At 53.5% G+C, this 20,607-nt stretch overlaps 1 protein-coding gene across 2 annotated transcripts in view; it reads left to right on the forward strand.

Moving 5' to 3' along the window:
• CHD6 (chromodomain helicase DNA binding protein 6) overlaps positions 1–10,987 on the forward strand; it is a 212,812-nt gene extending 201,825 nt beyond the window's left edge. For both annotated transcript variants that reach the window (XM_079946401.1, XM_079946400.1), the window contains 3 exons: positions 1,027–1,221; positions 2,190–2,309; positions 7,510–10,987. In XM_079946401.1, the coding sequence (XP_079802527.1) occupies positions 1,027–1,221; positions 2,190–2,309; positions 7,510–8,406 (1,212 nt within the window). In that variant the 3' untranslated portion in view covers positions 8,407–10,987. The remainder of the gene's footprint in view (positions 1–1,026; positions 1,222–2,189; positions 2,310–7,509) is intronic.
• The last annotated feature ends 9,620 nt before the right edge of the window (positions 10,988–20,607 follow it).

Raw genomic sequence — 20,607 nt, forward strand, 5'->3', positions numbered from 1 at the left:
GTCGAAGACCACTGACTTCTCTCTTTGTATTTGGTTTTTCCCATCTATTGAATTTTGAGTCCGAAACAGGAATCACGTTTCATGTTTTCTTACTTGAAAAGGAGTAATAACGAACAGTACTTATTGAGTGCCTTTGCCAGGCACTGCATTCAGGGTTTTACATGATTGTTCTGTGTGATTTTCACAAAAACCCTGTGAAGGTGTTGTTACTATTCCCATTTTGGAGATGAGCAAACTGAGGCTTACAAGCGTTAAATAATTTGCCCAAGATTATCCAGGTGGTAAATGGCAGATCAGGGAACCAAACCAAGGACTTGGTTCTCTAGAGCCAGAGAGCTCTGCTGTATCGCTTGGTATATGTTTCCTTCTTAGACTTTCTATATAATTTGGGAAGCTGAAATGGCAGGTTCTTGCCCTGTCCAATCCTCCAAGTCTATAAGAAGGTTGTCTCCTTTTTTAGAGGTGCAAAGCCAGTTTTCCTATAATGATGGTAGAATTCCAATGGAAGAAGTGAAACCTTTTTCCTTGGCCTCAGAGTATTTTGAAAAATGTATTATGCAGGTATTTATTCAGCACTGACGTTGTACTTTATCAGCAGACCCCATATAGGCATTGGGAATACAGAGATGAGTAAGACAGGCTTTGGCAGTGCTGAGAGAGAACTAGGTAAGGCAGCTACAGCATGGTACTTTCTGTTGTGGGAAAACCTGTGACGAGTGCTAGGGGGGAGAGGAGCGGGGTGGCCAGTGTCACCGGGACTGTCAGTGATGGTGACAAAGGCGGCAAGAGGGAACCTGAGCAGACAGGACGGTACGGAAGTCTACCGCGGAGACGAGAGGGGAGAGGAGCCGTCGGGTGGAGGGAACGCCCAACACGTCAGAGCTTCTGTGGGGGCTTCATAGTCAGGCACAGGCAGAGTCATGTTCTGGCGGGAAGATGCAAACAGCACCATATGTGTTTTCCTCTGAGAAACTAGTTTTCATTCTGTCGTGATGAACTGCACGTACTTGTCTTCCCTTTGTCCAGGAGGTCCACGAAGACCCAGGGCCAGCCCCCCTGAGCACCTCACACCCTCCTGAAGGGCCAGTGCCTGCCACTTCGACCCCGGAGCCGGCCCCGGTAGCCGGCAGCCAGGCCGAGAAAGCCATTCCCAGCAAGAGCCTGCTGGACTGGCTGCGGCAGCAGGCAGACTGCCCCCTCGAGGTCCCTGGCTTTGGCGCGGTGAGTGTGTGTCAGTGCCGTGTCTGACGCGAAGATGCTGAGGGGGGCCCAGGAGGACCAGGAAGCCTGAGGGAAGTCGGTGTCCACTGAGGACATCATTGTAAAGTGGAGAAAACCAGTTTAAATTCGGGTTACGTTTTCCAGTAACAGAAATTACAGCCCAGGTCAGAATGCCATGCCGGAAAGTAGACGTGGAAATCTTACGAGGACAGAACTTGCCCAAGCTCAGCCCTCCCTTCCCCCAAATGATCACGTTCATGAGCTCACAGAGAATTCTTTAGGTTGCATAAGCGCTGCCACTTCGTGGAAATGTTCCCGTGTATTCTTTTCAAGTTACTGCATCTCCACTTTGAGGTGATGGGTTAGTTTCAGTTACTGCTCGGTAACTTTTCCTCAGTTCCTCTTACTGCCTCTGCCCTCAGTCCTCCACACTAAGAACCTGGAGGAGAGGGCTCCTGAGCGCCGAAATCTTCTCTTGGTTTTTTTGTTTCTCGTTTGCTCGTCAACCACACCACCACCTTTGTCCTGGGTACATCTCATTAGTAAGACGTGGCAGGAGAAAGCTCCCAAGGAAAGGAGAAGGATGCATTCACAGATGCCCACCCTCCAGAGACAGACGAAGCCCGCCAAGTAGGGAGCAGTGAAGAGGGAATCCGAGACAGTGATCGGGGGAAAGCAGAGGGATTAAGCGGTGCCCTGGGAAACTGGTGGGTCAGCCAGGTGCTCTGGTCTGGAGGGCCAGGAGGCCCCCACAGGAGACTTGTCTTCCGGCTTGCTGCAGGAACACTGTGGCTTCAAGGACAGAGCCTGGCTGAGGGCCAAGGGGCCGTTCCCTTCAGCCTAACCTGACGGGTCCTGTGCAGAGGGCCATGAGCGAGAAAATAGCAAAACCAGCTGAGAGGCACCACCCTCATCAGAAGAATCTGTGGCAGAACGTTTTGTAATGTTGGTTTCCATTTACCTCCTAGAATTTTTCAGACAAACCCAAGCAGAGGAGGCCACGCTGTAAGGATCCTGGAAAATTAGACGTCAACTCCCTGAGTGGGGAAGAGAGGGTTCCTGCCGTCCCCAAGGAGCCAGGCCTGAGGGTAAGGAATACAGACCTCGCGGCGGAGCCCGGCCTTACAGACTCGGAGAGAAAGCTCCAGCAGGGGAAGGCGGTAGCCAGGCAACCTTACCAGGGGGACCAGGAGCTGCAGAGGGTGATAAGCAGTGATAAGTGGTGTTGGGGTGTTTTCACCAGCAGCATGGCCTCCGTGGTCGTTTGTTTTCAACCTTTACCTCCGAAACTTTTGGGTTAAGTCTGTACTTAAACCATTCCCAAAGCCTGATTCCCAACCCGCTCCTCCTGCCCCGCGCTCCCCCCACCGCCCCCATTTTAGACCGTTCAGGGAAAAATACCTTTTAACCCTTATCAGGAGTCTGTTTCCAGCGTTTAACGAACTTCATTACTGGAAATTTTCATTTTCCAATCAAAGTTTTTCTGGCCACCATTTAAGACATTTCCTCCTATTCCATCCTCGCTGGCAATGAAAAACAGCTGACTCCAAGCATTGCCCTCTTCCTATTATAGAATCATGAGCCTGGAAGCGACTTCAAAGACATCTGCAGATACTTGTAGTGGAACGAATCTGAGTTAATTATAGTTTACAGATGAGTACAAATTTGGAATAGAAAACTCGTAACCTCTAGGGGGCGGTAACATTTCAACCTGAAAATGTGTGGAGCTTGGCAGATGATACACAAATGTGCCTTTAACCTCCTCAAAGTGCGCTCTGCCCAAATAGGGCGCTTCTGAGGATCCTCATGGGGCTCTGCCCTTCCCCGGGTTGTCTTCTGAACTGGCAGGCTCTCCTGAACGCCTTCCTTAGCGCTCTGCCAGCTACGACTTTCCTGGGTATGAATTCCCTTCTTAGGGGGATTTCCTGGATGCCGTTTCTTTTTTTAATTCCAAGAGACCACCCACCCTAGTCATTTCCTGCTCGTTAATGTTCCCAAGGAGCTTGTTTCTGATTTGGTCGCCTGGAGGGTCACTCCTCCAGCAGCCCGACAAACACTGCCCTCGCTCATCCCCACAGGCTGCTGTGGCCACCGGGGAGGATGGCTGGGGCCCACTGCTTGTTAGAAGGTTTGTCGCGTTGGAAAAGCTGCCCTTTGCCCCCCTCTCGCTTTATCCTCTGGAACCCACACGTTAGACCCGCTCGTGCTGTACAGACTGATTCCGCATCGGTTCTCATCCCTCTGTCTCTCTCGGCCCCTCGCTCTCCTTTTGTCAGGAGACAGCCCCAGTCCTTACTTGGTGGAGTCTCTGACCTCTTGGTTTAAGGATATGGTTTCCCCCTTGACTTTCTTATTTCTTTCTACATGTCTAACAATTTCCCTCACATTCTCTGGAAATTAACGTTCATCACTCCCCTGCAGATGCTGACCCCCTGCCAGAAAACTCATTTCTGAGCTGTCCTTATGAGCCAGCCTCTTACCAGAGGTGTGCTTTCCCTCCTTTGTTAAATGAACTCAGGCCCTGCCTCGGGGTCCTTTGCCTGCAGTAAGGCCTGAACAGAAAGCACGCGTCTGCCTGGTCCTTGGGACCGGAGCCTCTGGGGTGTGCTGCCCTCTGTGTCCATCCCCTAGACACCTTACCATTTCTCCTAGAAACACATTCAGATCCCGCAAGGAACTTCTTCCTGCCTTTAGCCTTTTCTGCCGTGTGTGCAGCCAAGCCCCACAGACAGCATCACACAGGCTGCGGTCAGGCCGCGGGACTCAGCTTTAAGAATGCCCCCTGGGGGACTTCCGTGGTGGCCCAGTGGTAAAGAATCTGTCCTGCAATGCAGGGGACCGGGTTCGATCCCTGGTCGGGGAACTAAGATCCCATGTGCCACAGGGCAACTAAGCCTATGCGCTACAACTACTGAGGCCACACGCCTCAACTAGAGAGCCCACGTGCCTCAAACTATAGAACCCATGTCCCCTGGAGCCCACGTGCCACAATTAGAGAGAGAAAACCCACACACCACAACTAGAGAGAAGCCCGAGCGCTGCAACTAGAGAGAAACCCGAGCACCGCAACGAAGATCCCACGTGCTGCAACTAAAGATCCGACACAGCCAAAAAAAAAAAAAAAAGGGATGCCCGCCCGGCACATAGTGGTCGCTCATCATTACATGTGTGTACGCACACGCACATGCCTCTTATTTTATACGTGAAGTTATGTTTGTTTTACATACTTGTGTGTAGTGGGGGTTTTTTTTGCTTGTTTCTTGCTGAGCCATTCATTTGACAGTAAATTGCAGAGATGCCATGTCACCCCTAAATACTTAAGCATGTGTCTCCTGAGAATGTTTTCCCCCATCACTATTACCACCATCACACACGTCATTATTAGTAATATGTTGTAGCTAGCCCATATTCTGATTACCCCACTTGTCCCAGAAATGTCTTTCAGGGCTAGTTTCTGGTTTGCTTTGTTTTGTTTTTAGGACTTTTAAACCAGGGTCCTCATACTGCGTTTGGTTGTTAGGCCTCTTTCCACTCAGGGAATGTTTGTTGGCCGAGCCTACTCACCTTCCTGGGAGGAGTAAGTAGGTTTTGGTCACCACCTCCTTCTCTGCCTCCGCCCAGGAGTTAAGTTTTAGAGCTGGAACACGCAGGCTTTGGAATAAATGCTGCCGTGTATTGGTGAAGAAAGATGTTCTAGGGTTGGAGTGCCCGTGCGGTCATCCACGCCTGCAGCGTTGCTGAGCGTCTGCCCCTTCTTGTCTGCCTCTCCTTGCCCTCCCCAGACCCTCCCCAGGAAGAGGAAGCAGGTCAGTTCCCAGGGTGTAATTACCAAGAAGGAGAGCTGCCAAAGCCCGCCTTGCCCGCGGTGTGTGGTCGCCAAGCTGCTGGGAGGGGTGTCGGCCCTGGGTGGGCAGCCACGGGCTGGCTAGGGTGATGCTTGCACCCGCAGGAAGAGGTGGGGCCGACTTCCTCTGCCGGCTCGCCTCACTGTGCAGGGGATGAAGCACTGTTCTCCTCAGCCAGGCCTTTCTGCTGCTGCTCCCCCGCTCTGAAGCGGGGCAGGCAGCCAGCCTGGGCCTTCTGGGCAAGTTCCCGGTTCTGAAAGGGCCCAGCGTTGTCTATATCAGTGGTTCCCAACAAGGGTGGGGACATCCTGGTACCTGAGGAGTGCGACTTGAACTTGGTGAGCAAGGCCACAGGGACCAAAGGTCCTGCAGGATGCAGGTTGCCCGAAGTGAGCTCTCCAGCCCCAGATGCCCTGATGAGCTCAAAGTAAAGCATGTTAAAGAACGTCTGCTTTATATATAGCAGATTGTTTGAAAAGAAGATGGAAGTGTTATTCATCAAGTTCGAGGTTCCTTTTCTTCCCAACAGAAAGGCTTCTAAGATTGAACAGGCCCTCCCACTGGAGAGTAATGAGGAGGGTGAGGATGAGCATTTGGGAGTATAAAGGGAAAAGACACAGCTGGGACCTTCCCCTGGCTCTCGGCTGTGGCTGGGCTACAGGGAACAGGTCTTGGAAAGCCTGTTAGTCGAGTGGTGGTTACCGTGGCCAGGCCCTGGGCTGAGATGGGCTTCCCAGCAGGGGCCTGAGGCTGTGGTCTCCAGAATGAGGCAATCTGCACTGATGGGCTCAAGATAAACCAGTGAGAAATGATACTTTTAGCCTGGCTCCGTCCATCACATCCAACCGTCTCTCTTTAGAGACAGGAACCAGCAGGAATAGCTCCCCAGGCATCATCCCCAGACCCAAGCAGCAGCTGAGGACAAACCAGCTTTCAAAGTGTCAGTGGCTGGTCACGTGTGAGAATCAGGTGGGCTAGGGCCACAGGGCCTGGGTTCTTGCTGCCTCTGTCACTCACCAACTGTGCCCTGGGGGCAAATCCTGCCCTTCTTGATTTGTGAGAAAGAAAGGTGACTAAACACAACGGTTCCAGAGGTTTCTTCCTCTTCTGCTTTTCTTTTTTTTTTTTTTGGCCACGCTGTGCGGCTTGTGGGATCTTCATTCCTTCTCAACCAGGGATCAAACCCAGGCCCTCGGCAGTGAAAGTGCAGAGTCCCAACCACTGGATTGCCAGGGAATTCCCTCTTCTGCTTTTCTAAAGCAAGGCCTTTTGAGAAGACTTTTCTCCTCAAACAAAGTTCACCATCGTAAAGCTTTTTGCCCATGATGACCTGGTTTTTCTTTAATATTCTTTGGGAAATTCTTCGAAGGACAAATACAAGACCTCAAAAATAGCATTATTCCTGGGGACTTGGGAACATTCAAGTGCACGTTTTTCACGTGTGTATGAATCTCTGAACTCCCTGTAAAATGGCTGTAGCAGTAGTAGCGACTCGTAGGGTGGACGTGGTGACGAACTGAGATCCTACACACAGAGCCCGTCGCCCAGCGCCTGACACAGGGCAGATGCTTGTTTCGTGTTACCGCCAAAAAGAGCAGAGAGCCGAGAGCCCTGCCGCTCTTCCGTATCGCCACCCCCTTCCTTAGCACCTCCGACGGCCAGTTTCCCTCACTGCTGAGACCCTCACTACCGAGAGGAGCAGCGCATCTGAGCCACTCCTCATGTCGGGGCAGATGTGCACACACGTGCACGCAGCCCGCTGAGAGCTTGACCCGTGTCGCCCACTCACCTGCCGCTGTGACTGCCTCTTAAGCAGAGACCTGGGGCGTCTTCTGAGGATCTGACTTAGGTGCCATTGTCCTCTCTCCCCCCACAGCTGGGGGCTTAGGTCAGGACTGAGATCTTCCTGCTCCCAAGCCCCATCCTCCTGCCCTGCTTTGTGGCTTCAGTTAAAAACCGCCCTGTGTCAGGAGGGAGGCGAATGTGGGGTCTGGCCGAGGGGTCGCAGCCGCAGGTCCCGACTGCCAGCCCCGGCGGCACACGCGCTCAGATCAGGGTGAAGCAGAGAAGACTGGCACAGCCCTGTGCAAGGATGACACGGAAACTCATGAAGTTGTCCTTTTTTGTATGTTACACGTGAAACTAATATTATGTCAGTTATCCCTCGATAAAAGAAAGTCTTGACTAAGACTTGAGCTCTCTGGCTGGTTCCAGCTCCCAGTGCTCCGGCAGCCACTCCGCAGGGCGGGCGCCCCTCTACCGTGAGCACAGTGGAAGCGGCTCGGTGGTTTCAGGCTCTCAGCGTCAAGGGAGGGGCCCTTGGGGCACAGAGCTGTGCAGCTCAGGGTGGGCAGGCGGACAGGAAAGGCCGGTGAGGAGCCCCCAGCTGCTCACCCGCCATCCAGTAACCTTCAGCATCTTGTGTCTCTTCGTCCTTTTTCAGGGGTTTCTCCCGGAAAACAAGTTCAATCACACCCTTCCTGAGCCTGTTCTCCGAGACTCAGGCCCCCGCCGGAGGGGCAGGCGGCCCCGGAGCGAGCTCCTGAAGGCTCCCGCCCTCGTGGCGGACTCCCCCTCCGGGATGGGACCTCTCTTCATGAATGGCCTGATCGCCGGGATGGACCTGGTCGGACTTCAGAACATGAGAAACATGCCTAGCATTCCCCTCACGGGGCTGGTGGGGTTCCCGGCCAGCTTTGCAGCGATGCCCACAGGCGAAGAGGTCAAGAGCACGTTGAGCATGCTGCCCATGGTGCTGCCGGGGATGGCCGCCGTGCCGCAGATGTTTGGGGTCGGGGGGCTCCTCAATGCCCCCATGGCCACCACCTGCGCCTCGGCTGTGCCAGCGCCTTTGTCAAGCACAACGAAGAGTGGCACGTCGGCGGCTGAAAAGACTGCAGAAGACCAGCCCAGCGGCCGTGATGTCAAAACGGACACGTCAGCCGAAGACAAGCCCGGTCCTAGTCCATTTTCCGATCAGGCCGAACCTCCAATAACTACGAGTAGTCCTGTGGCTTTTAACCCGTTTCTCATCCCAGGAGTGTCCCCCGGACTCATTTACCCATCCATGTTTGTCTCCCCCGGCATGGGCATGGCTCTGCCGGCCATGCAGCAGGCCAGACACTCGGAAATAGTAGGTCTGGAGAGCCAGAAGAGGATGAGGAAGAAAACAAAAGGGGACAACCCGGACCCCAGCCCAGAGCCTGCACCCGGGTTGGAGAGGGAGCCGGGCGGTGCCCAGAGCTGCCCCGAATCCAGGGCCCCCGCGCCTCCAGAGAGAGGACACGCAGCACAGGCCGGCGAAGGGGGCCCCCAAGACTCTAACAGTGTCACCAATTAGAACTTTTTCATTGAAGAAATTCTTATGACTTGTAAGTTTCTTATCCCATCAAGGTTTGTTACTTCCCTCACTTCACTGTCATAAGAACCTGTGTTTCCATAAGTACTATTACCTACCTGATTTCCTGTCTGAGAACTATGGTAACAGATGTTAATAGTCACAGGGTCTTGCCACGTCATCAGCTAAGTGTCGTTGACCTAGTGTAGGAGGCGCAGAATCCTCACTCCGTTACCCAGTCGTTCATTCCAGCAATCGTAGTTAGTGCAGACGTGGGGACACGCCCTGCCCCCTTCTCTTCCAAGTTTCCCACTTATTTGAGGAGGAAAAATGGCAAAGGAAAACCGTCTAGGGATTTACCAGTGAAGAAGGGCCGAAGGAGAGGCAGAGAGCAGCTCTTTTTTCCATGAGCTGTGCTGAATGGGAAGAATGTGTTGGGGAACCAAAAAGCACAGAGGAAGAAGTGCTGGTGCATATTTTTTAGTTAAAATATTTCCCAGTTTTATCATGATTACTAAACGAGTAGGATAGGCAGAAGTATATAATTAATGGTTGAAACCACGTATGTTCATTTCTTTCTAAAACAGAAACCTTACTGGTAGTAACACCTTTGTGGGTTTTCAGGCACCTGCAGCAAGAAGAAATACCGATGGGGCATTACTTGATACACACGCATCCCCCCTCTCCCAAGTTAACAGGGGGTTCTCAGTACGAGAGAGCTGTACACACCTTGAGCCGTTGCCGGCGACGATGGGGGTGGAGGACTGCACACGACTAGCTGTGCCCCCGCCGAGGCCTCTTAGGGACTGCTCTGGCCACTGCCAGGCCTCTCGGCTCCTAACTTCACGCTCCCCTTCGCCAAGAATCAGGCTCTTTCTGGAGCCTGCAAAGCAAACAGTCCCTCAACACTCTTAGACTCGCCAGGGTTTGAGGTTTGTACCACCTCTTGGAATGCGACTGTGAAAAGTTTTTTTCTTCTCTCCAGATTTTTCTCTACTCGGTTTATGTTTTACAGTCGGACCCAGATCCCAAAGCATCAATTTAGTGGAGACCGTGTTGCAAATTAACATTATTCCCCCTTCTTCCTCAGCTGCCCAGGCCAGGCCCGCAAGAACCCGCCGGCCCCAGCAACCCTCACCTGCTTTCCTTCGCCCTCCCACGTGGTCCCTCCCTTCTGATGGTGTCACTTTTCACCCACAGTTCACACTCTGAGACTTGAAAGAAGCTCGTGGTTCAGTCCCCAGGGGCACAGGGCTGTGCAGGACCGTCAGAAATGTTGGAAGTGTTACTAGTACCAGTTTCACCTTTTGTTGTCACAATTTACTGTATTTTTTACTTTTTCTGTTACAGTTTTGCTATAATTTATCAGAAGGTCCAAAAATTTGACATAACTATTTCAGTTTGCATTATTTATTTATGATGCTTTTGTCATTGTCTTTTATACATTTGGGATTATAAATTATGTAAATGTCAAAATGAGCATCTCAAAGAAGTCTGTTAAATCGTGGCCGGAAAAAAAAAAATCAGCTGTATTTTCAAAAATTGGAGTCCCAGTTTTATGAATCAGAGTTATAAATCAGAAATTCTATAAACTGATCATATAAGAAGAAAGAATCCAGTAATTGAACAAATTCTATTTAATGACATCTTTGTAGCATAGATGATCTCTAATGCTGACAACAGATTTCTTAGAAATGCTGCTCTCTCTATTTAACTAACATTTTGTTCAGTTTTGCCTCCAGTGGAAGCAGAAGAGGTTTTTTCAGCTGTTAAATCCTGAAAATCAATATAATTTATTTATGTAAAAAAAAAATCACTCAATTGATATATTTTTTGAACCTTTTAAGTACTAATTTTCTTTTTATCAAGTAGAAAAAAAACTGTATTTGCCCTAAATCCTTAAAATACAAATGCTATAAAAATTCATGTATCTTGAAAGCCTTACTGCAAATGAGTATTATAGACATCCAGCAGAGCCTGGGTTTTCTTTGTTGTCGTTGTTTTGTATGGAAAAGCTGCTTTCCCCAGGTTCCACTTAGAGCCTACAGTAGGTCACAGGGTTCAATATGGATTTGATTTAAAAACCCACCAGCATGCTAAATCCCGTGTTATATCTTATCGAACCTGTATGTTAACTCTCTGGGTGTTTAGGCTTCTCTTTGACTGTTATTGTGTCCCTGTTTGCAAAATGAAAATGACACTCTGTGGATTATTTGCTCTGTAAGGCATAAGTGCTTCTTATGATTATTTTGACGTTTCCAAGAGCAAAAGCCAAATTTAAACTCTCTTCAGCAAACTTGAGCCTTTTCATCTAATTCCATGTCACTCACAGCCATAACCTTCCTGGATCATTCTTCACCCCATGTCTTACATAATAAATTGTCTGTGGTCTTGATCCTGGATTTTAAAAAAAAAAAAAGTTTAAAAGTCACATTTCTATTTGAGGACTTCAGTGGCACGTGGATGTCTCTTGCTGCCTGGGCATTTTTATGAAGGCATCATATGCACACAGGAATCCACTGTCTTTCCTAGGTGCCCAGTTTATGCCGGGCACCCTGTTGGGGGCTTGTTAAATATCGTTCAGGAGGGTTGGCTTGATTTATCTCTTGAGCTACCAGAACACCGAGTTAAAACAGATGCCGTAGAAGGGGGTGCAGCACCGCACCTGCTCCCCAGACTTGGGGCCTGAACGCTCGCAGCTGATGCCTCCACTCTCTTAAGCCCCATTTCATGGGCCCCACCTCAGGTCACACACCTGGGGCTTCAAGAGGGAACCTCTGTGGGTTGGAACAGGCCCCAAAACACAGAAATGCCTCTCCGTAGCCGAAGTTCTTGCGGCTTGTGAGAACTTCGTGATCCTCAGCTTTGGGTCGCTGTGTCAGGAGTCATCAGTGAGGCTGGCAGGGAAGTGCCAGAGTCTCGGTGAGGCTGAGCCTGAGGAGCCCCACCTGCCTCACCCTTGCTGGGTCTCCTGCTGGTACCAACAGGTGGTGGATGGACAGCCTGGAGCGTGGGTGGGCCATGGTTCCAGAAGGCCTGACGGACCTCTGCTACAGCTTGCTTTGTAGATCTTTAGATTTGTGGAGCCCTCCTGGGTGGAAGTAGTAAAGAGTCTTGGTTTCACTCTTGACCTCCAGGCCTGCCCCAGTAGATTCTACCTCCTCGTACGAGGGTGGGAGAGTACAATTAGTCATGTACGTTGGGCTACTGTTTTAATGTTTCGTGCGTGTTTACCATAAGTGACCTCATTTGTCCTCAGAGCATCTTGGTTGCTGGGTAGAGGGATGCTGGCGTCCAGTCTGCCTCACGAAAGCCAACGGAGAGGCTGCAAAGCTATCTCAACCACAGAGAACAGAGCTGGGATAGACAACCCCCCAACCCCACCAGCCTGAGGCCAGGACGCTCCAACCTTTGTGATACTTAGTCTGGGACCCCTCAGCCTCAGAGACCAGCTCTGACTGAATTACGCTCGGGAAAACTGGCACCGGGAAACACGGAACAGTTGTGTCTTACCCTCTGGAAAACCTTATGCTCTATTCATTTATACCTTAAAATGGTTTCTTGCAAGAATTACTGTTCATTGGCCGGGTCTAGAAACCACAAAAGGACCTCTTTCTCAGGTCAGCAGTGGGGTTCACCCAGCTCAGTGACTATCACCTGGGTTCTGGACCGTGGCTACTCAAAACCCAGTCTCCGAGGGACAGGAGCGTGCGGGCAGGTCCTCAGGACACACGGCTTGTGCTACCAAGTGGCCGGCATCGTGACCACCCTCGTAATCCACGCTCAGCGGGGTATCCGTGGGGTAAGATAGGAAATGAGGGAAAGGGATGAATAAAGTACCGGCTCCCGTGAGGAAGGTGTTCCCCGCGATGCGTTTGGAAATGACTGAAGTTGGTGCTGTGGAAGCCCATCCTGGTGTCCCCAGCTCCCAAGGTCAAAAGGACAAAGGGAGCAACTAGGATGGGGGCGGGGGGAGGAGCGTGGAGGCCCTGGAAGAGCTGTGGTTCCCCTGGCCGAGGCAGGAGCAGCATTCCCACCTTCTCTAAGCTTCAGTTTCCTCTGTAGAACAGGGCTAATTATAACTTGAACCTATAGGGTTGTTGATGGGGTTGATGGAAATGATAAATGTCAAGTGCGTGCAACTGCTTGTTATATTTGAGTCATGTACCTTTACTCCTTTTAAATAGCTGGGGAGGTGAGGATTGCCAGTCCCTGAACGATAAGATAGTTAAATTAGGGGTGTAGCAGGGGAATTAAGGGTGAGGAGAATCTTGCTCCAAGCCCTGAGGCGAGTACAGAGTAGATCTGTGGTTGGACTCAAAGCACCTGCAGGAAACAGGTTTTCTGACTGCCTCTGTCCCTATGACCCTACACACAGGAAAGAAGGGGCCTTTTTTTTTTTTTTTTTTTTTTTGTGGTACGCGGGCCTCTCACTGTTGTGGCCTCTCCCGTTGCAGAGCACAGGCTCCGGACACTCAGGCTCAGCGGCCATGGCTCACGGGCCCAGCCGCTCCGCGGCACATGGGATCTTCCCGGACCAGGACACGAACCCACGTCCCCTGCATCGGCAGGCGGACTCTCAACCACTGTGCCACCAGGGAAGCCCAAGAAGGGGCCTTTTCACGCAAGCCCGTTGATCAGAGTGAACTAAAGGGGTGAGGAGACTATTGTGGGGCTGGGGGACAGGGCAGCTCCCGGGTCTGTGTAGCCTCCGTTGGGGTAGGGTTGCCAGATTTAGGGGAAAAAAGACACCCAGTTACATTTTAATTTCAGATAAACTAATATTCTTGGTACACGTATATCCCATGCAATATCTGGTAGGTAATTATGCTAAGGTGTTTTTGGTTTATCTAGATTTCAAACCACTAAGGGACCAGGCATCCTGTTTTCTCCGGTCCCTTAATGTAATGATGCACATTTACTAGGAACTTCTTTGAGTGGGGCTTGTGCTTTATGGCCATATTCCCAATCCCCACAGTAACACTGAGGTTACACCCATTTTACAGATGAGAGAACTGAGGCCCAGAGAGGCTAAGTAACACCCAATCACCCAGCTGATAAATGGCAAGGGATCTGGGGACACAGAGAAACCAATTCCAGAGCCATAAACTGGCCAATAATGGAGTCAGGGTGGGCATCTAGTCTGAGGCATGGAGGAGGCTAACCCTCAGTGCAGGTTTGTAAAACAGCAGTACACAGGGATGATGAGCAAGGGGAGAGGGGCTGATCTGGCCCGTGCGGCCCCCTGGCTACAGTGGCCAGCCCTGAGGCCAGAGGAGCCAGGTCACCCAGGAAAGAAGGCATTTCCTTCCCATCCTGCTGTGCAAGCCTGGGGGCGGTCATGGCGTCTGGGTGCTTGGACTTCCCAGCCTGGGTCCAAGGGGAGGCATCCAGCCTTAGAAGGTGGAAAAGAAGGCTGGCAGGGGGTTGTGTAACTGCTCAGCCAGAAGGGTCTGGGGGGAGGGGAGGAGTCCTCTGAGGCTAAGAGGAGAGAGGCAACTTGGCTTGCAGGTAGTTCCCCAACCAGGGATTGAACCCATGCCCTCGGCAGTGAAAGCGAGGAGTCCTGACCACTGGACCGCCAGGGAATTCCCAAACTGTACTTTTTTTTTTTTTTTTTTGCTGAGGCAACTTGCAAACAGACCATCTCCAAAGCTTTGACTAAGGACCTGGAAAGCAGGACCAGAAACCCCAACCGCGAGAGCTTCGGTCTGGCTTTTTAGTGTGAAAACTGCTCGCCTCTCACCCTAGGGTGCCGTCTGCACCCACCAGGCCCTGGTGACCTTCCTCCCCTCCCCCGCGAGGCCCAGCCTCACGTCCGCTAAGGTGGTCCCCAGCACCACCTCCCGCTGCCTGCTCTGCGGCCCACTGTGCCAGGCCTCGACGCCCATGATCTCATCCGAAACGTGTTCCCCAGACGAGGACGAGGCCCAGGTGGTTGTCACCTCCTCCAGTGGCACCTTGAGTGGAAGGACAGCAACCTAGAGGGGCGTCTGAATCCAAAAGCGCAAGCCCCCCCCAGTCTTCCTAGAGCCCAGCCCATCGCCTGGTTTGGTACAGCCCACACACCAAGAATGGGCTTTTATGTTTTTTAATAATGGGAAAGTCAAAAGAATACTATTTCACGACCCATGAAAAGCATACCAAATTCAGGTTTCAGAGACCACGAGGTTTTCTTAGAGCACAGCCACGTTCCTTTACGTACTGTCCAGGGCTGGCTCCACCCCACACAGCGGGCTTGAATGGCTGTTCCAGAGCCACGTGGCCTGAAAAGCTGAAAATATTTGCTCTGTGGCCCTTTACAGAAAAAGCTTGCAGACTCCTGTCCTGGAGCATCCATTGTATTCACAGATTCAGTGCAAAAACCAAGTCACTTAAAGTATTTTTATATTAATTCAAACGTGGTTTTGTATAAATATGAACCATACACTAGTATAGAAGAGTGACATCTACTTCTGAGATAAAACAGACTTCAAAGAAGTGCTGGACTTGGGGCCCGTCTCGAGTTTCCGCCTCCAAACCCCCAGGGCATCCTTTCACTTCAGAGGAAAAGTCAGAACCGCCTGTCCTGCCCTCTCTCTCCTCCATGCCATGTCCTATTTGGGGCAAAGAAGAAGGAAGCCAGAGGACAGATGTGAAGCTGCCAGCGATAGAGAAGGAATTTTTAGAGAAAGGACCCAACAAGGGCAGGAAGACGCGCGTTCGGAGGACACAGGCAGAGGGAGACACACGATGTGGGTTAAGGACGAGAATGCAAAACCACCCACGCCGTGGGAAGGGGCCCCCAGGACGGTCCTCCGTCAGGGGCTGTGGGCTGACTCTCTGCAGTGTGGGCTGAAGATGGGCCTGGCGGACGAGCCAGCTTGGGTCGTGGTCCCACCCGGAGCTCAGGCAACAGGAAGACCAGATGCGGGGAGCTGAGTGCAAGGCAGCAGTGGCTGGGAGCCGCCGGCGGGTGCCCTAGCCAAGGCTCACTGGCAGCCACATCCTGGAAGCCGAGTTCAGAGGAAACAGGAAAGAGCAGCTGGGACCAAGTCTCTTCAGGGACAAGTGAGTTCCCGTCACACACCCTCCCACGTTGTGACTAAGGGCAGCCGGCACACCTCAAAGGGCCCCAGCCCACGGCCAGCTCGACCGTCTTGTGACAAGAGAGCTGGTGAACTGGCCTCCCAAAGGCACGGGGCCCTAGGACACTGCCTGGGGACTTCCGGCCCGTCCTGCTGTGCGGCAGGCTGGGCTGTGCTCCGGACACAGATCAGATCAGGCACCACCCTGCTGCTGGGGGCCTCAGAGTCTGGTTGGGGGACAGGACTGACCCACAGAACTACCGAATCTGCCGGACGTTGCCCTCTCCTGACCCAGCACCAGGCAGAGGGACGTGAGACACTGAATGGATCCAAGGCTCCTGCCGGCCAGCATGGATTGTGTGTGGGGAGCATCTGCCGGGGCGCAGACGTGGGCGATGACAGGGGGGAGGGCACGGGAGGGAGGAAGTGCCGCAGTTTTCAGGGGAGGAAGATGGGCGATTCGGCTAATGGCTTCCTAGTAAGTTTGACATCAATGCAAGTGGGCAAAAGTGTAGAAAGGAGTTTTAAAGCTGTGCCGAGGGTTTACCTAGAATAAGTCAAGCCCCATCCGCCTCCATCCTTTTTTGGGAGGATGACTCTTGGGTGAAGAGAGCCGTGCTGGGTGCTTTTCACAGTGATGGAAAAAACAGAGAGCTGTGGGCATGTGTCCCGACCTGAATGGCCATGCCCAAGGAGAACTAAGAAACAGGTGTGCGTCCCTCTGGGGAGACCTCAGTGGCTCATGGGCCGGCCCTTTTATTCAATATATTGCAGTGTTCGTAAACTCGCATGCCTCCCGGGTGAGGCAGGTGACATACATGAGTGACACGGGCCAGAGTTAAGGCAATAAATTTAAGATTTAAGACTTAAACGTAAGACCAATGGCAACTGGAAACCTCTTACCCTGACTAAGGGGCAGCGGCTACCAGCTGCAGCCAGTTGGTACCATAGAGGAATTGGGGCTCTGTGTTGCCCGATACCGTGATTGTTTTTCAACAGAGGATGGAAATTCAGATATTTGTATAGAATCCCCAGATTTTTAAGTGTATGCAATAAGTTCAGATTTTTCAGAAACTCCAGGGGCAGACAAATGTCTGTCGACGGGCTGGATCCAGGGCGCTGGGAACAAGTCTGCTACCTGAGCGATGGCAGAGCCATGGGCGCTGTCAGGCTCCCGATACAGCCCCCAGGTGACATGTGAGAAAGCAGAATCAGGATGTGTTTTAAGGGAGGTGACTATCCTGTCCCCCACTGGGGTGTTCAGCTGGCTCTCAGAAGCAGGACACGAGGAGAGGCTCCGGAGCTCACGTCGGTGCAGTGCTGGCAGCTAGCAGCCCCCGGAGGACTGAGCTCCCCCCACCCCGAATGTCCAGGAAGGCACTGCAGTCGCACATGGGGCGGCCCTGGGGACCTGCCAACATCTGATGGGACCCACTCCCACCCCCTGGACTGAAGCAGCCATGCGAAGTCTCCTCCGTCTCATCACTGGGCCCCTGGAGCTAGGGTCCTGGCTGGGTGTGTGTGCCTGTCGTGTTGATACTTGGGCCTCACCCTTCTCCATCCCCCAGCGCATGCAGGTTCCTGAGAATCCTCAGGGTCTTAGAAAGAGTGAGTGATCTCACCTGCGGCCACCTTGCGGGTGTGAGTGGGGGAGGAGAGCAGGATGGGGGAGGGGTCCAAGCCAAGCTTGCAGGCAGTGATGAGAGGAGACTGGAGAGGTGTTAAGCCTCTGACCGAGAGGAGGCCCGACCGGGAGAGCAAGATCCCGGTCCCACGGCCCACCCCTTCCCCCATCCCCACTCCAGCTCTGATCCAGGCTTTTCCATTCACAGATCCCAAACGTTCCAGGCTGGCAAAGAGCCAGGGGGGCTGCCAAATCCCCAGTGAATGCCTTCGGGGGGACTGGGGTGGGGGGATGTGCAGGCCTCTCAGGTGGATCATAGGGGGCTGAGGAAAGCCCCCAAGCCCAGTCCCCGGGCCCACAGTTGGGAGACCCTCCAACTCTCACAGCGGTCCCTTGTCAAGTCTCCCCATCGGGAAGCAAGCTGTGTGTCCCTAGGGAAAGGGCCCTCAACTTGTCCTCCTGGCGTGCGTGTGCATCTGAGAGACAGCTGGAGGGCGGGGGGCCTGGTGAGGAGTTCCCGCCAGCTGAGCTCCTGTGGCCACTTCCTTCCTTTCCCTAGACAAGTTGGAGATGATTAGCCTCCATTCAGGGAGGGGATGCAGACGCAGCCCCCCACCGTGGACTGGGGTATGGGGGGGTTTGGAGCTGTGCTCTCAGTACACGGCCCACCATCCCGAACAGGCCCAGGGAGCAGCCATGGTCCACCGCCCGCCCCCTGGCTCCGCTGGCCCCGGCACCCCAGCCTCGTAAGCAGCAGGAGTTGGGAGATAAGACCTCCATCCAAAGTGGCACTGTCTCTGCCCATTCGACTATGGGGGGGAATGTTCTTCACATCTGACCTTGTGATTTGGGGTTCTCGATTATTCTTTGCGCCCTCTGGCTCCCCTCCCTTTCGTGCTAAGCCAGTCAGCGGGTCTGTGCTCATTTCTCAGGGATTTGATATGACAATGAGCAGAAAAAGAAAAGAAAAGAAAAGGAAAGGAAAGAAAAGAAAAAAGAAAAGAAAAGGAAAGGAAAGAAAAGAATCTCCTCTTGTCTTTTGACTTTCACAAGCAGCCCCTGCCTGGACACAATGGGACAGGTAAGAGCAAAGCATCCCATACCGCCCCTCGCCCCATCTAGAAAAAGATTCCTGAGGGCAAGAGGAGGGTCTGTCAGTGGGGACCGGCGGGGAAGCTCCTGGAGCCCAGCTGGCTCTCGGCAGCAGGATGCGATGTCAGCCCTGCAGACCTCTGGCCTCCTCCCTGGGGGCCCGTGGGGCTGCCCTTCCCGCGTGGCTGTGGCACCCCCAGCAGCAGCAACACGTCCCCATGCACTGACAGTGAGAGTGGCTGTCGCCTGTGCCCCAGGCTTCACTTGGGGTCAGACCTTCTTGCCCCCATTGGACACCCCTCCTCCCAACACCCAGGACACCAGCCAGAGCCCTGCGCCGATAGAAGATGGGGCCTGGATATCGGTGGGGGGAGAGCAGTGCAGAAAGCCCACCCGCCCACTGTGCTCTGAGGGGCTGGGAGGAAGCAGCCCAAGGGCCCCGCACCCCAAGTCAAGTGGGTGCTGAGTAAACCCCGCCCTGTGATGCGGGGGCTGCTCGAACGCCCACTGACCGACTTGGAGCCCGGTGGCTGTGAGCTCTCTGCAGGCCAAGAGCAGAGAGCACAGCCAGGCCACGGAGCCTCCCTGCAAGGCCGAGAGAGAGCGGGAGCAGTGCCCACCTCCCTGACGGTGGGAGGGCCCAGAGTTTATCCACAGAAGGGTCTCCGGGGGCAGCAGGATTCTCAGAAGGGACTCAGTTTCTGAACGGCCCAGCGCACCTCTCTGGGTCTCTCCTTCCCTGTGCTCAGTGGGATTCCTGGGGTCCCTGCCAGCTCTGCTGCCCTGAGATGATGTGTCCCTCTCCCTGCGGGTGGAGGGTCCTCAGTCTAGGCTCAGCCTCAGGACTCGAGGCCCTCTCTCTGGCTGAAGCTCCGTTGACTGATGCTTCCATTTCCTCCTGGGGCTTGGAGCGGGGGTCCTGAGGCCCCTCGGCAGGGTCTCTACCTTCCTGTTCGGCTATTCCCCAAGAGCCTTTTTATAGAGTTCGGCTGGGATCCAGGGAACTTTGGGAAAGTATGTATGGGACAAGCCAAGCTGTACTAACCTGTCTTCCTCCTGGAGCTGAAAGGGGCCAGGTGGTTCCCAGACAAACGCAGAGGCGGGCTTGCGGGTGGGGAGGAGGCTTGCACACGTTCAGGGCGGAGGTGAGGGTTGGGGAGGCATGGCCAGGGGCAGCAGAGATGGGGGCCTGCTCCCAGGTGTCTTGTGTAGACACACATGAAACACACACACACACCCCCAAAAGTACTTGGTTACGGACTTGGTTACACAGCTCCATAGGCATGCAGACATGGACAGGCATGTGCTGTGTATACAGAAATATGCACAGGCACATGTACAGACACTGCAGAGACGTGCTCAAACGTGTTCACACTTACAGACCCGCACACACACATATGCACGTGCATACACACAAAGGATGCATATTGAGAAGTTCCAGGCCACACCTAGGAGGAGGGAGAGGGTCTGACCACCCTGATGACCCAGCTCCCTCACACCCAGCACACACACGCGCGCGCACACACACACACACACACACACACACGTGCGCGCGCGCGCACACACACACACACCCCTTGGGAGGGAACCACTTCCTTCAGAGGAGCTTTTGGACTCAGGGCAACATGAAATCAAGACCTCATGCTGGGAAAGAAGGCGCCTTTGTGTGCTGGGATGGGGCTGCAGGAGCAGCTGCAGCTCCTCCAGGATAAGGGCCAGGCCCACTCCGTTCTGTTCCTCACCCCCGGGGAGGAAGGTCAGGCGGGGCCAGGGATGGAGGGCGGAGTGGGAGCGCCAGCAGGCCCTGCACCAACCCTGGGTTACTGTCTCAGAGCCCAGAAAGCCACTCCGACCCCCAGCCCTGGTCTGGCCCTGTCCCCAGAACACCCCGTGGCTCTGCCCCCAGGTCTGGTGCGATGCTGACCCAGACCAAAGCCTGGCTCTGGCCTCAGGCTCCACGCTCGCCTTGTGCCAGTGGCCTTGCTTTTTTTTTTAGCAGAGTGAAAAAAGGTCAGGCTCTCGAATTATAAAGACGTGAGGTTGAGTCCTGGCTCTGTCGCTCGCCAACGGGATGAACCTAATGTTTTTGAGCCCTAAGTTCAAGTTCTTGTTACGGTGCTCAGAGCCTGGAGGCACGTCCTCTTTATTGATCCCTCAGAGGCTGCTGTCCTCTCTGTGTGTTTTATCTCCAGGCCCGGGCCGTGGGGCTGGTAGAGCATCCTGCCAGCTTCTGTTGCCCAGGCCCAGTCCCTGGAGCTGCCCCCTCTGAGCTCCTTCCTCCCTTTGCCCGCCTGCCTTTGTGGTCCTTGCCCCCAGCTGCAGGCACCCGGGCCCCCTGCGAGCCTCCTTGTCAAACTCTGAAGGTGCCTCCGCCTCCCCCCTGCTCCCCCGCCCCAGATCCAGCCTGCCCCCTGCTCCCTC

This window comes from Stenella coeruleoalba (genome assembly GCF_951394435.1).
Source record: "Stenella coeruleoalba genome assembly, chromosome: 15".
Classification (NCBI taxonomy): Eukaryota; Metazoa; Chordata; class Mammalia; order Artiodactyla; family Delphinidae; genus Stenella; species Stenella coeruleoalba.